Source organism: Calonectris borealis, chromosome 7, assembly GCF_964195595.1.
Source record: "Calonectris borealis chromosome 7, bCalBor7.hap1.2, whole genome shotgun sequence".
NCBI lineage: Eukaryota > Metazoa > Chordata > Aves > Procellariiformes > Procellariidae > Calonectris > Calonectris borealis.
In genome coordinates, this window is record NC_134318.1 from 23,114,391 (window position 1) to 23,130,429 (window position 16,039).

Genomic DNA, 16,039 nt, shown 5'->3' on the forward strand with positions numbered 1-16,039 from the left:
GTTATGCAGATAAGACTGCTAAACCAGCCCCCCCTAAGGCTGAATTCTCCATTCTGACCCATGCCCTAAAGCTCCATTAATATCTGGGGCTCCTTCCAGGCGCACCCTGCTAGCATCAAATGGTTGGTGCTGTACCAGCTTGTCCTAGTGAAGTTAGCAAGGCTTCAGGACAGCCCAAGCTTTGTAGGTTTGTTCAGACTTGTGAAACACCTACAGAGGGCTCAATGACTCAAAAAAGCCTTTAATTTCATGTCTAAGTGCCACCCTTCACAGTGTGTTAAAAGAGAAGGGAAATTGCACAGAATGAAATGGAAACAAAAAAAGAAACATTCCCACTTGTGTTTGAAAAACTGTTAGGGAAGTGAATAGCTTTTAATGTGTAATGAGCATCCACATCCTTCAGAGAGCTTTGGAAATCTTGACCATTAAATTGATCTTCTTTTTCTCCCCACTTGGATCAATAGAAAGATTTCTACATGTACATTTTCAGACCCTTGTTCACTGTTAATTTTCCCTCTGTATCCATTTCAGGATCTTCCTCCTAGATTTTGTCAGTCACTGCCACAGAGATTTAGCAAGGCTGTCTTGTAATCGCCACTGGTGTCATCCTGACAGGAGAAAAAGTAAACAAAATTAAAAAAAAAAAAAAAAAGAATAAAAGGTGAGTGTGGAAGTTCATCTGCACGCTCCGAGTGCTGACTTTGTCAGTCCGTGGAATATGCCCACACAGGAAAAGGACTTTGGAAAGAGCAAACCAGATTTCAGCAGAGTTACTGCCAGCTGACACGCCATCAAAAGTGAACAGCGAAATGAGGCTTGTAGCTGCCACCTGAAATAACATGTATCAAGTCCAATTCTTTTCTTTGGAATGCAGGTGAGCAACAGATCATGGCTCCATCCCACAGAGCAGCACAGACAAAGTCAGCATGAACGAGAGCAACCAACCCTGTTGTGCTCAGATTTTATGTCCCTGGTATTGTGTAGCATTCTTTCCCCTACAGGAAGGGAAAAGGCAGTATAGTTATCCCTGACACATGACATTTTTTTAAAAAGCCACAAATATGGTCATTTTGATCTAAAGAAGCACTACAGAGAACATCACTAGTTAAAAAATTTGCTCCCTTTGAACGTTTTGTGATGACAGGTGTAAAGCCAGTTCCACTTCTCAGAAGGAATGAATATTCCGTACGGACCCTTGAAGACTGATCATTAGTCAACATGACAGACACTGACAGCATCAAATAGAAGAAAGGGCCTTCATTACAGAACCAGACTTCCCATGCGGACTGCTAAGGATAGAGCTTCTGTGCCATTTGCGCTGGGGGAGAGGAATGTCCCTGAGTCCTTAGGACAAATGGTAAAACCCGGCATTTCAGCCCTAATAGGGGAGGGTCATTCACTCAAAGCCGAGACTCAAACCTCAAAAGCTACAATAGGTTTAGAAACTGAACCTTGTCAAAGCTTATCTCACCACAGTATAGGCCAAGCCTTCATCTGCAATAAGTCAGTTTAAAAAAAAAAAAACACCAAAAAAACCCCACAAAAACCAAACCAACAACAAAAAGAAAAGAAGAGGAAAGAAAACAAAAAAACCCCAGCACTGTTTTGACTTGAGGTAGTTAAGAACAGCAGAGAGAGAGAGGAGAAAATAGCCCAGCAGTGTGGGAAAGGTGTAACAGGGAGGATTAAATGAATCTAGATTCATCTAGGAGATCATGAAGTGCACAGATACAGAGTCTGGTCCATGAAAAACCTGGAGCAGTCTCTCCTCGGGTTTGGCTTTGCTCAAGTCACTTACAGAGCATACAATCTGACTCACCTTTCAGGCATATGTATCTCTCAAGGAGCTGACTGTTAATAGGCCTAATGAAGGAGAGCTATGATCTTAGCAGAAATGACATTTCTACTCAAAATAACCGTGGAAGAATAACCATAGTGCTGGACAGGCTAGGAATATATGTGATGGTTAAGAACTATCATATCAAGATGCTGCTTACCAGAATCATACTGGAGAGAGACTTTCCTGCAATATGCTTGAATTCAGCCTTTATAAGATTCAAGTCAACTTCACTTCGAGAAACGATCACCCTTATAAGAGTCTCATCATGGGTGCCAGCCCCCTGAAATAACAGATATATCAGTCAGTGATGTTAGTGGATGTTCAAGGGATAAGCTGTTGCAAACTGGTCCAGGGCAGGAGCCATCAGCTTTCAAACATCGCTTGCCACATCTTCTGCAGCACATCTGCTTCTCTTTCTGGAGGGCCAACCCCCACCACCCCTCCCAGGGGCCTCTGTCAATACCACAAGCCCACCACGGAAGCGTGCTGTAAGTCTTTGCACATGTCAAATGCAAAAGCAAACGTTCTACAGAGTTGGAAGTGGGCACTGAACACATATTGACCTTCTGCAGCACCACTCATACAACACTTGGCTTCAACCAATATTGTTTAATCACTCACAGGAAAATTAAGATCACATCAATAACAAAAATAATCACTCAGCTTTCCACAAAATTGGGAGAGCTGACATCTTTTACATATCAGTTAAGAGTTACAGGGGTACATTCTGCAGATGCCTTATGTGTCCCCATTTGGAACTCTTTCATTTCATACTGCCATTGAGAGAATTGCTTCCTAAAAAGAAAATATTGTGGTTCAATCCATTAGTTAACATTATGGGCAAAACTCCACCATGATCAACCTTCTAGAAAAGCATCTTCCAGAAGTTTTGTCCACGTTCCAGAAGGTGGGACTGGGCTCCTTGCAGACTCCTAAGTCAGAAAAGCCAGACTCCCTTGGTATCTCAAGCTTAAAGGGTACTTTTTTACCCAAGGTGGTAGAAGGGATTCTGCTATTACTTGCAACAATAGCACTAAACTTGCTGGATTTCACCACAACCTTGGCTCTTCTAATTTGAATTGGTGGAAGCCAGGTTACAAGTTAAGTCCAGTATGAAAACAAGTACGTTACAATGAAGAGTCTTACCTTTAAAGCATGGTACAGCCTTTCTGCAAAGTAGCAATGGACGTTCCTGGTGCATTTCACTAGGCATACAAAAAGGCTCAGTAAGAATCAATGGTAATTCCAGTCCAGGGCAGCAGGTAACAGAGATTCAACATGCTTTCCATTAATTCTGTGTGCCCCTGGGATCTGAGTTTATCTTACCTAAGAAGTACCCTTTACTTCCTACCAGATACCTTTATAAAGTAGATCCATCCCATAACAGTCAACTGCTGCAGGAGAAAAGGCAGCAGACTCAGGCAACAGAAAAGGAAACATAGCCATTCTTACCAATAGCCAGCATGGCATCCTCAAGCGAACCACGAGTTTCACTCTTGATAGAGTCTTCTATGCTCTTACCGGCCAGTTTCTGGTATTCTTCAAACACTGTTTGAAGAAAAAAGAACTTCAATTTCTTTACAAAGCAACTGCTCAGGCATTCTGTGCCCAATATTTACAGGTATTGCTTGTGTGGCGACATGAAAACACAGATTCTGCTAAAGCAATAGCCACATTTGCACCAACTTCAGGAGGCTTTAGTCAAGCCCAGAAATCAGCTACAAAAACGGATGGCAACGTTCACAAAAACCCAGCCCATCCACAGGTCTTAATTCCTTGCCTTCATTTGAAAATGCAAGTTCAGTTACCTCATATTCATTTGGAAATCTGACCCTTCATCGCTGCCTTTAACCACAGAAATGAAGCGGACAACAGAAGGTTATGCACAACTCCATCATTTGGTCTTGTGTGTGTTGATGTAACTAGCTTCAGGAGCCAAAACAAAATCAAATTAAATCTAGGACTATGCTGCTCCTGGCCCTTGGACTTTTAAATGATGACAACAGTTTGGGAAAACTCATTATTTCAACCACGATTTTAAAAAAACAACTCAGAAAAGATGAGCGAGACACAGGTGCAGATTCCAAGATAATTGAACTCCCACATTAACAAAAGCTCAGCAACAGAGGAGTTGTTCATCTTATACACTTTGGATACTCTGGGGTTCAGAGTTACAGATCTCTGTTTTGATTCCTAGCTTTCAGACTAACAAAGAAGGAAAACTGCTATGTAGTGCAATGGACATCTTAATAAAATTTGCTCAGCATTCAAGATCAGATACCTAAACATTAACACTCAGATACTTTGGGGAAAGGCAATACCACAGAATAGACAGATGGATACAACCTTCTTAATTCGGGCCTACTCTCCATATTAAAAAAAAAAAAAAAAAAAAAATTAGCTGCAACAATTACACTCAAGTTTTAAAGGAAAACAGTTACAGGCTGCCGTAGCACAGAGGAAATTACTTGCTTGGTGAATCAGGAGGTCCCAAAGATTGCTTGCATCCTGACAACAACTAGTTGAAATTCAGTTCTTAAAGGTAGACACAGCCAAAGACGAGAGATCACTTTTTTTGTTGTTTTCTAGGTGATGCTGGGAGATTAAATTTGAAACACAAGGGGGAGCTGGCCTCCAGGGTCTAGAAAACAGCCTCAGAAGATCTCAGCTTGAAAAAGCTTAGGCATACCTAATTTATCATCAGTTAAATTATTAGGTCCAGCTGATTTACACAGTACTTGATATGCTTAGATTCAGCCGACATAACAAAATCTGTTAGTCAGAGCCTTGGACTGCCTCAAAAGTCTTGAGATGACAAGGCCAGGTCTCTGCTGCACAGGGCAGTGGGGAGCTGAGGGCTCCCTTAGCTGGAGCTGGGTTAGTGTCTTCCCTCCCAGCAGCCTCTGATGCCCTCAGAAGAACCTGGGGCAGAAATGCAAGGTGCACCCTGTGATTCTCCAGCACTGAATAACCAGCTACTTTTCTGGTGATTTTTTCCCCAGAGGAACCCACATCCAAGGAGTCATGGGTCTGTCCACTGCATACTTCTACCTGGTTAGAAAGGGACTCTCTCTCTGTCTCCTTTGGTTTATAAAAAGAGTTATACCATCCAGCCATCACCACTGTATAAGGACTCTGAGATAAGCTACTTGATTTTCAGCGGCACTAAGTCTTCATAAGTTTTCATGAAAGCTTCTGGCAGCTTTTGGTCACTGAGTGACCAAGGATTAGGAGACAGACTCAGGTACTTTTTTCTGACCACCCATCTCTCCCATCTACAGCCCTGCCTCTTCTTTTTGGCTAGTCATTTCTCATTTCAGAGACTTGGGAGTGTAGACTCTGCTCCATACCTTTCAGCAAGTGTGTGGCACTCCTTGTGCACAAGATGGTGATGAATTGTATCTCGTCAGTGCCCCGGATCTTCTCCCCAGCAGCATAGAGAGTCTGTGATTTAACACATTGTTGTTAGAGAAATGTTCTGGTGTGCAGCTGGCAAAGGAACAGAGTTTGGCTTAAGGCACTGCTAGGGTAAAGGTGTCTGAAGTAACCTAAAACACTGTGTGAACAAAGCTCTCCTAGAATGGTTGATTATGAAAACTCTTGACTCTGTCTTCTAGTCAAATTGGAGCAGCCACTATCTCCACCCTTTCCAGCCCTCCTGCAGCAGCTGGAGCAGCCAACAATACTCTTGAGGTTTCTTCCCTGTTCTTTGCTTTCCCACTCCACCATACCCATATACTTTCACGTATCAAAAGCAGCTAAGCCTAAGCCCAGCTCTCATCACTCAGCAAGACTCAGCAGTGCAGGCAAAATTGAAGAACCCCAAGTTGCTTCTGCTTGAAGACCACCCCTTCCCAAAGTATTGTGGCTCCAACCCTCTGCTGACCAGGACTCTGCTGCTCAGTGAAGCACTCTGAAGTTCAAGACAGGTGGGATGCAGGCATATCACTGATCACAGGCATTTGAGAGTATACCTCTGCATCCTGGAGAGCCAGTGCTGTGTCCACGTAGAGAGTGGCATTGTCCCTCTCACCCTATAAGAAGAAAAAGAAAGGTAACCATTTTGTCTCATGAAGATTCTTCCATATATGTAAGGATCACAGCGTACATTCTGGGCAAAGATCAATTATCCTTCTTGGATATCTATTTCTGCAGACTACTCAAGCAGTGATGTTTCAGACAGCACAAGTGCTAACTCCTTCACTGACAGGCACTGAAATCAGTCATATGAAGCAGAGCCAAACAATTGCTAAGTTATTCTGCTGCTAGGCAGGAAAATTCGGAAAACGTGATAGGATAAATGCATCCGAAGGCACTCAGCATTGAGGGGACAGACCCTGGAAGAGTGGTGAATCAGTTGAGGGGCGTTGTTTTTTAAGACCTTTGTAGAGTGCAATGGCTTTATGCATATGTAAAAGTGAGGTGTCTCCCTACAGCAGGGCTGACTGTAAGTTCCCAGCTCTCTCAGTGCTGCTAAGGGAGGGGGTTCCCCTGCTTCAGTCACACTGAAGCTGAAACACAGATCCAGTCCTCTGTGACATGTTTGTCTCTGCAGTTTGTCTGGTGATCATGACTGTATTGCCTCTTCTATTGCATGTCTTCTACAAAAACGAAGAGAAAAATGTGAAGATCTTTATACTCTCATTTCTCTTCTCTAGCATTACCTGAAGAAGGCAAACCAGAATCTGTTCAAAGTAGCCACTTGTTTCCGATTTTATGTCTTCTTCCAGATCAGAACCGTATTCTACCCAAGGGAAAGAGAAGGACAAGGGAAGGGTTTGTTATTTGGGTGATACAGTCGGGATATTACCAGTCACCTAAGGACACACCATACTCTGACACTAGTCAAGAAGGTCGCTAGGGAAAAAAAACAGGGCTGAGATCAGCTCACACCCTCAGCGATACCCAGGTCGGCATTCGCATCCGACTGAGTCACTAGCTCCAGTGATGTCCAAGGCATAAACACAGAGCTAATGTTAGAGATATAGTTTAAGGACCAAAGAGATACCATATATTTACAAATACATATTTCATAAACTCCCACCTAGAGTGTAATTAATGGGGAGAAAAAGCCAAATGTATAGCTATAGCTTTGTTTTCGTTCTGACAATAGCCTGTGTAGTCAAGCTGAACCAAATTTGTGATTTGCTGACCTTTTCCCCTAGCTGGATGGAGAGTCAAAAAGGGATTTTTAAATTCTCTCAGCACAGCCATGTTCTGTTTGCCAGACTGAAAGCAGAGTTAGGTTGCACCTTCTTGCTTTTAAAAATCTCGTTTTCCTGCTGACAGTGCTAGTTGGTAACACCATTCCTGCTGTGCAATCAGGCAGTCACACATTGCTCTGACCTTACAAATCAGAGCCCCAAGCGCTTTACCTTCTTTGTACGCCTTGATTATCTCTTTGATCTGAGCTTTTGTCCGGGATGCGAGGATCTCTATGATAACACCTTCACTTGTTCCTACACCCTTTAACAGGAAACACAGTGGAGAAATAAAGGTGGAGAAAGGCATCTAGTCATGGAGTATAATTTATTGCTAGAGAAGTATGGTCAAGTGAAGAGTTGGAGAGCAGCAAAGTGTTAGGCTGTACGCTGAGCTGTGAGAAACTGTCAGGATGAAAGCTGGAGACACAAAGCACATTTGATTTGAACATGGTTTCTTTTACTGAGGTGCCTAATTCGTAAAAGATGATTTTATATAAGCCTGCACTTCTGCAATACGTTTCTGGACCTGAATAATTGATGACAGACGGTGTTAGAGGGATCTGAGGAGACCAATGCTTGCCCTGTCAGTCCATCTTTGCACCATTTTAATAGACCTCTCTGCATCTGAAACTTGAAAAGGTACTGTATCAATAGGTAGGATCCCAGCCAACCCCAGCCTGGCCCTCGCACCACCATTCCTTGATTTCTTAAAGGTTTCACGTTTCAGGTGGGTCATCAGGGCATCAGCTTTGTGTCATTGAGCTCCATCCAGGAGAGGCACTGCAGAAAGCAGCGAAGAGATGTTTAACTGAAAACCATCATCTGTGGATGTCCATTCCTTGCCAAAGCTGAGCTTAGTTTTGCTGTTGCCTTCCCCAGGCTTTATGAGACATGTATGTACAGAAACTCTCATACACCCCTAAATATTAAAGCAGCATTTTCCACCATGCATTATGCATTAATAGCACAATTAACTATTTCTCATAGGCTACTGCTAATAACAAACGTAATCATGTAACAGTCCAGTTACTATCACTTGCATTAATAAGCACAGTTACAGGAAATTAACTTTGGATCCGTGCTGCTACTTAAGTATCAGCATGCAATTCACTTACCTTCATGGCATCATGGAGCTCCTTGGCATCATACTTGAACGGGGAGTACATGAGAGCTACAATGAGCCTCTCAAAGTTGCCACTCAGTTCAGACCTCAGGCTTTCAATCAGGTCCTGTTAAACATGCACCACACAGTTACATAAAAAGCCTCAGTGAATCTCTTTACTGCCTAGCGCTGTTTCCATCCCCGTAGCCTACAGCAATGAAGCTGAATGACAATATTGTGTTGATAATTTATTAGAAAAGGTTCTGGGACTGAAAAAGGCACCTAACTCCAAAAAGGGATTTGTCTAAGTCCTTCCACATTCCCTGTTGTCCCATTACTCAGGTACTAATTAATTCTGCAGCAGAGCAGGGAAGATAAAACTTCCTCCACCCTGCTTTACTCAGCCAGCAGAACCCGGCAGCTGAAGGCCTTGAATTGAGCAAGGGATGTAGCTTCAGACAGAGCCAACTCCCAAAGCCTGCACATAAACATGCACCCAAGACTTTTGCAGAATCGGGCATGCAATCTGTCTGAAGACAGACTTCAAACTTTCCTTTCACTATAATGCAGGTTTTTTAGGGTATGACTCGCCATGTTTTAGTGGGATGCAAGCACTCTATTCATTGTCCCATACTCGCCCCCCCCAATATGTGCTTCCCTTTCTTAGGCCCTTGCATGGCAGTCCCCCTTCCAGCAAGGGTCACTGGAGACTCCTGTTTCTCTGCTGACCCATGAGCCTATATTGCTCTTTCCCAATACATTTCCTTCTTTCCCCCTCTTTAACTGTGACCCTCAGATAACTGGCTCCAGAGTACGGCTGGTGGAAGAGTTTGCTGGTGGAAGAGTTTTCCCGATAGAAGTAAGATTTTATCAAAGACAGAAAAATAGCCACAGAAAAACATTGTTGTCAAGAACAGCAGTTCATTTTCATTTTCAGAATTTCCAAACAAATGTAATTAGTCTTTAAATTGAACTTTCTTTGACATTTAAAAGGGCCCCAAACCAAACCAATATTTTACTCAAGATGCCACTTAGAAAGGTATCAATTTTTGTTATAGCTTTGAAAACAATAAGAAGTTACACTTTAAGTTAAAATAGATTTTAAAAAAATATTTCTGGTCAAAAATGTATTTTACCAAAAAAATTACAATCTTTGGGGGAAAACCAGTTTTTCTGACCAAAAATTAATTTCACACATTCACCCCAGGCCTTATAAATAAATATTAATCTACTTATTTGCATAAGACCTGCATATTGTTTACACCATGCTTGCAGGCTGAACTGTACACCCATTTACTACATTCTGCATGCAGTGAAACAGTGACTGAATATGGCTTTGTTTTGGAAGTACCTTTCCAAACTGTCCTTTGAAGGATTTGGCAATCTGTTGACGCTGCATATTGCTCCTCTTGGTTAGGACATCAATTATAGCTTGTTCATCAGTCCCTGTGGGGAGCAACAATAAGCCATAAACACAGTGCACAGAATAAGTTGAGACTAGTCCAAAATCCCAACTCACGTATTCAGGCAACCTTCCTAGTTCATTGCCTTCAAAATGTAGAAGTTTAAGTATGTATTGAGGAAACTTTAATTTCTAATTTTCCACGTTAAAAAATGGTATCTCTGGCTGCAATTTTTTTAAGGAATGGCTTTCAACCAGGCAGTTATAAGCAGAACATAGAATTTACACATGTGGTTGGAGTAAACTCACCAAGCCCTTTCATGGCCTTGTACAGAGTCTGAGCATCAGGTGTGGGGTCAAAGTTTAAAGCACCTGTCACGGACTTGCCCTCTGCTTCGCTCTGAAAGAAGAAGAAAAATACGGGACTTTTCACCACTGCTTTTCATCAGCTGAAGAAAAAGTATTTTGGAAAGTAAATTAGTATTATTCATTGCCTACACACGGGGAAGGACAGAAGAGTGGAGGGGTTGGTTCAAAGTGTCTCAGCAGAGCTCCAAAGAGAACACAAGTTTCCTGCCTCCAACTGCCTCTACCAGCCTTCGGCGCCTGGCCGAAACATGAAGTGCAACGCGTGACTGACACTGCTGCAACAGTCATTAGGTGCAGGAGTCTGGTAGAAAAAGCTGAGTAGGCTAGACTTTCTTATTCACCTGTTAAATACAATACCTCATAATATGTATGTTATCATATTATACTGCTATTAGGAACTGCATTTCTTGGTGGTTTAGTGCAGGGTAGTTTTTACCCATAGTTTTTTGATTTCATGGAATAGTCATGCTCTCACAGACCATTTTTCTAGGTAGCAGCTTTATTCTCCTGCTTCACTTGTGCACAGCTGATTTCAAGACAGAAGTACCTCCGCTGGAAGGATTTGAGCCGAGAGACTACTTTGAAGGAACAGATCCACTGGAGAAGTGCAGGTTTGATGTTCTTCCCTGAACCAAGGGCCAACTACACAGGAATCCTCCAGACAGCCCGCTAAGGCACTGCCAGTGCTAGAGTCCCAGGGCAGAAAGACATGCTGAGATTTATTCCAGTCACCACAAGGTAGTGGAGCCATCAACCAGAACCCAGGCTTAAGAGCTTGAATTTAACAAAAGCTGTTAGTCAAGGGACTGGCTTGAATATATTGACGCATCTCTAACAATAAGGTCCTATCAACAGGGGAGTACCTGAGTGGTTAGTCAGAGAGAGTCATCACCACTTTATTCCAATAATGGACAGAATTTTCTCTTCCTTAGCAGCAGAGAGATTTAAGTTGCCCCGGTAAACTACTGTATTGTAATAAATTTACTTGCAGGGATATGATTAATATTGAACTAATGATATCAGTATGACTTGATGGATTTTTCAATGGGGGTGGCCTCAGAGCTAGATAAAAAGCACCTTCAAATCAGAGCTTACAGACTAGAAGGAATCACTATGGGTTGTCCCATCTGACTTGCATAACACAGACCACCAAGTGCCACCCAGCAGCCTCCTGCTATGGCACAAATCCCTTCTGCTCTTATCTCCTGTGCTAAAGCGGGCTCTAGCCCTCTTCTCCTAGAGTCTCATCCAAGTCCTCTCCAGACAAAATGCCTTCAAGCGATCCTTGCCAGGTAAAAAAGCTTGTGGAAATTCCCTTCAGGACCTGCATTCCTGGTTTTTAACGAGAGGCTGGAAGATTAATGGCTGCATGCTCAGGAGTACCTGTCAACAAATGCGAGGTTTAACCTAGTGCCACAGCTGAAGCATACCCTCACTGTGCTGCGCAGATGCTTGGGCTGGCTCTGGGCAAACCAGCTCAGGTGTCCTTGTTGAGTACTTTACCGGTAGATACAGCTTGCACATGTTTGCATGCTGGCCCCTTTGCCAGCCAAGCTCTGGGAGCAGTGACAAGCAAGCAAGAGGCAATGATGAGTATCAAGAGAGGCAGTATGTCCATCAGTCAGGAAGATCTGGAAGAGGTCTTCAGTTTGCAGAAGTTTGTTTACAGCCAGCACAGAGACAGACTCTTGTGCTACCGCGCCCTGCTCCCAGCAGGGAGAGCAGCTGCAGAGCGGACAGTGTCAACAGGAAACTTCTCACTAGATGCAGCTTTGAGTCCCAATAACTACTGAGCAGCAAATTTAAGGCGGTGGCGAAGCTGTCACTGCAGAAAGAGCAATGATAGACTAAAGCATTGCCACCCCCGAAGGTTTGTCATCAGTCTGGAACAAGCTGGAGGTTTGGCTGAGCTGGTAGGACCATTGCAAGTGCTCCTTTTCTGCTCCCCTTTGAAGTCAGCCAGCACCATCACAACTGCCCTGGAAAGCAGGTTACACTCAACCGTCTGATTTTGTTCTGAAAAAGATGGACAAACCTCTCTACCTGCATACAAGGGCTCATATGAAAGAAACACTTTGGACCTGTGCCTGGTGACTCAGAGAAAGAGGGAGTGCAAAGCTGAGCTTTCATTTGGAGGCAACGGAAACAACTTAAACAATAGTCTTTTTTTTGGTACTAATTCCAATAAACATTTGCAGCCCATCCTGGCTCAAGTAGCACACTCGTGACTCACTCATACACCTCATTCGCTGTGTGTTTAATTGTTCCAGTACAGGTACAATCACAACAGGTTTCCACAGTAACCCTGTTCAGTTTGGTCTTGTTTCCAAGATTAATTGATCCTACAATTACCTAACTGAAACTACTCAAGGCATCTGTGTAACGCTCATGTGAAGATGAATAATTGGCACGAAAGCAATGGAACCAGTGTACCTTACAGCTGATGCTCTGAAAAGTTTTACCTGTAAATGAAGGGGAAGGGAATTACAAATTTTTCTACTAAAATATTTTCAAACCTAAACAGTAGTTTATTGAAAAGCTGGAATTTGGGGACAGGTGGGGTTACTGGTCTTTTTTTCAGTGGTATGTTTCTGAAAAAGTTTCACATTTTTTCACACTCTTGCTTTTGAACTCTATTTTTTATGAAGGGTTTGGAAAATGGAAACAATTTTCTACCATCCTTTCTTTGCCCTCTCACCTTCTCTTCATGCCTCCACCCCCTACAATACCAACAGGTAAAAGATCACTGGAGCTTTCAAGGGCTTTTCTCACTCTAAGTTTTCAAAAGATTTCCAGCTTGGGGGGGTGGGGTGGAACAGATCAGCAGAAAGGGAAAAAATAAAGTCAGAGCTACTCCGAGCTTTGGGAAAAGTCTGTTTTACTGTACTAAACTTCCAAAAGGAAATAGGGAGGCAGAGGGAGATCAGCAGAAAGGAAGATTACAATTTTAATCTTTCTGGGGGGAAAAAAAACATGCTATGTTCTGAGATCAGGAAAGCTGCCTATCTAAAGGAAAGTAGGAATTAGCTGGATATTCCCCAACCCCCAAGGTGTTTTGTTGTTTTGTTTTGTTTCTCCAGTTCCCACCCCTCTGTTGCAAAATCGTAGCTGAGAACCTGAAAAATGGTCATGTCCATGCAAAGTGGTTTCTCACTCCTTGGTGATGTGTTGCACCTGAGGTAATACACTACACTGCAAGGCAGCTCTCCTACGCTTCCCGGGCACCTTTGCTGGCACATGGCAGCAGAGGCCCCTGCTCAGCTCACCCTTTGCACAGGCTGCTGAAACATGAAGCCTTCTTCACAGCAACGTGGAGGGGGGACACAAATCTTTCCAAAGACGACACAAAAGCAATCGAGAGAAAGCCTGTGCACTACCAGCAGTGGTGCTGGGCAGGGGACTGGGCTGGGGAAGAAGACTTCTCTACCAGTATTCCTGCCTTGCATGTCTCCAGCAGGTCTCTTCCAGGCCATGGCTTATAGGTATCTGGAGATAAAGTCTGGGGGTAAACCTGGCCTTCCACATAGGCTAATGGGAGAACTGCCATCGATGGCCACAGAGCTACGCACATCAGCAGAGCTGCCTCCCGCCTGGCCTGAGCCGTACCCTGGAGGCCACCTCAGCACACCCCACAAGCAGCCCCCCATCCTGCCACATTCCCTTCAAAGCCACAGGAGTTTAAAAGAGAACATACACAGCATTTCTGGCTCCTAGCAGACAGACAGGGTGTCCAAGTCCACATCGTTGTTGCAAGATCAAAAACCCACCAAGGAAAAAGACACTGCGGCTTGACCACATCTCCCTCCATGACCACAGCCTGCCAGCACAACTGGGGACCAAAACGAGGACAGGCCAGTGCCCTGAATTCACTGCCACAAGAGAAGGGAGCAGATGAAGAGCCTGCAGCTTTCAGAACTAATGCAGACCTCAGCTGTGTTGCTTTGCTGCTCCCCGGTACTGTCTCCCCATGCACACAAACACCCCTGCACCGCTCTCAACTGAAGGACCAGGGAAAGTCTGCTCCTCTTCTTAAAGCCAGCAACCATGTTAACACCTTCCTTAATCAAGGTTTTGGAAGTGCTGAAAGCTATTTCATAGTCAGAAAAATAAGTAAATAGGTCTGGCTGTTTTTTAAAGGGAAACATTTCATTCCCACACAGTGTCTGATCTTATCAACAACTTAGAAGTCAAGGTGTCTTACTTCAGTATTTCCTCTACTTACCCAGGCCTTCCACCATGCCATTGCAGTCTCAGTAGTGATACCTGGGTCTGTTGGTGAAGAAAACCAAACGTGTCACACCTCATGGTTAGGGAAACAGAGATTTGAAGGGGGTGGAGGGAGAAGAGAAAGAAAGAAAAGTTATTTTCAATAAACTTACCACGAGGAAATTGGAATAACTGTACTCCTCAGGAGGCTTATTCCCTCTGGAAGCTGCAGAATGTAACTGGCCTCTCTGTGCTGGGAACACGCAGGTATAAACCATCCATATCTACAAATTCCATGGGGCAACGCCCTCAGACGTGACTCAACCTGTTTTTTCACATATGATCTCACAGGGAGAGATCAAGTTGCTTAATAAATGAGGCTTCCCTTGTGAGGAGCCCTACATTCAACCCCGTTGACTAAAGCTCATTGTAATTTTTCCACTGCTTCTGCCCACACACACACCCTTCCCCACTAACTTTTTGGCCTCTGGCACCAACACGACATGCAAATTACAACCAGGTAATTTCTCAGTGTAAAACTCCATTGATACTTGGCGGGTTCTGCTACAACAGAATAAGCCCCTCATAATAACAACTCTTTCTATCTCTACCAATCTGGAACACAGCAAAACAGGATTCTAGAAATTTAACAAACCCTCCTCTACCTCCCTTCCTTCAAAAAAGCTTTTTAAAAAAAAAAAAACAAAAAACAACCCAAAACAAAAAACCAACAGACACAGCCACACCCACACCATACATGTCCTACATCTTACAGTAAAGCTCAATAAAGCAGCAGACTGTACAGAGACTCAGGAGGTCCCCCTGTCCCATACCTAGACTTGCATGGCATCAGTCAAGAAGCGTCTCTAGGCTAACATAGGACCAGCACATTTAAGGCTAACAACTTTCGGTAATGCCAGCCCCAGCAAACCTGTCATAGGGCTTGCACTAGCTGCTGTGGCACATTAAGGCTTAGGAGTGGAGTGTGAAATGTTATTTTTTTTTCCTTTTTGTGTTTGTTTTAAAAAGAGCTGAACAGCTCTTAATGCTTTAATTTGGAGAAATTTTTCTGTGAAATCAGCTGAAATATGTTATGGTTGTAGCAATATTTTCCTGTCTAGACTTTTGTCAGAATCCACCCGTGCCAGCATTTATTTATTTATTGTAAATGGAAAGCTGCCCTGATGGAAACGTTCCCACCAGTTATATCTTAACCCTTGCTATGTAGGAGTTTTCTCCTCTCTCACATTTACAGACCCACATGGGATGCTGGGTAAACACCAAACTATGGACCTCTTTTATTTCCTTCCCACACACTGCTATTTCACTTAACCCAGCAAGGTCCCCCATGGCCTGGGAAGCTGCCCTGGCTATTCCCAAAAGAACCAGCTGTGCCAGCTGCTCCTGCCTCAAACACATCCATCATATGGTGAGGGGAAGTCGTGAAGGAGGAGGCATTGCCATTGCTTGGCGTAATAAGCATGCTGCTAGGGTCTGCACTGGCTTGGTTTCTAGCCACGTTTGAGAGGCAGGTTCATCAACAGCACACAGCAAGGAGAGCTCACGAGTGGGCCTTCATTGCTCCTCCTCCTGAGGGTAAGGTGGATTCGCAAGCAGGTGGATTTGCTTTTGCTGGATCCCAAGGCTGTGCCTGGCTGGCTACATATGCCTTTTCCCTGTGTTGGGATTTAATTGGGTCAGCTTGCCATGGAGGTCAGCTTCCTTGAGGACTCCGAGGACAAAGAAGCCCTTCTAGACAGAAAATCACAGAGTCACAGCAAACAGCTGTAGGTCACAGAGGGGAGCAGAGACCAAACCAGGCAGAAAATGGGAAAAAGCCCAAGTGGTCATTCTTGCCAGCATGAACTAAAAAGGCTGTAAAGGGACACAAGAGGGGATTTTAATGGAGAGAAACA

General features: G+C 43.8%; 1 protein-coding gene across 1 annotated transcript; it reads right to left on the bottom strand.

Annotated features, from left to right (window-relative positions):
- Positions 1-344: 344 nt before the first annotated feature.
- LOC142084595 (annexin A8-like protein 1) lies at positions 345-14,371 on the bottom strand. Its single transcript, XM_075155441.1, has 13 exons — positions 14,297-14,371; positions 14,140-14,186; positions 9,858-9,948; positions 9,498-9,592; positions 8,160-8,273; positions 7,216-7,306; positions 6,505-6,584; positions 5,815-5,874; positions 5,191-5,284; positions 3,293-3,388; positions 2,987-3,045; positions 1,998-2,120; positions 345-608 (listed from the first exon to the last, which is right to left on the bottom strand). The coding sequence occupies exons 2-13, from the start codon at positions 14,158-14,160 to the stop codon at positions 552-554; spliced, it is 981 nt and encodes a 326-aa protein (XP_075011542.1). The 5' UTR covers positions 14,161-14,186; positions 14,297-14,371; the 3' UTR covers positions 345-551.
- Positions 14,372-16,039: the final 1,668 nt, after the last annotated feature.

Excerpts from the sequence above, each read along its gene's own strand:
- LOC142084595 (XM_075155441.1), bottom strand. The coding sequence starts at position 14,160 with ATGGCATGGTGGAAGGCCTGG. Across the intron at positions 8,274-9,497 it reads TCAAAGGACAGTTTGGAAAG|GACCTGATTGAAAGCCTGAG; the intron begins GTACTTCCAAAA and ends CATGTTTAACAG. Across the intron at positions 2,121-2,986 it reads GGCTGTACCATGCTTTAAAG|GGGGCTGGCACCCATGATGA; the intron begins GTAAGACTCTTC and ends CTGTTATTTCAG.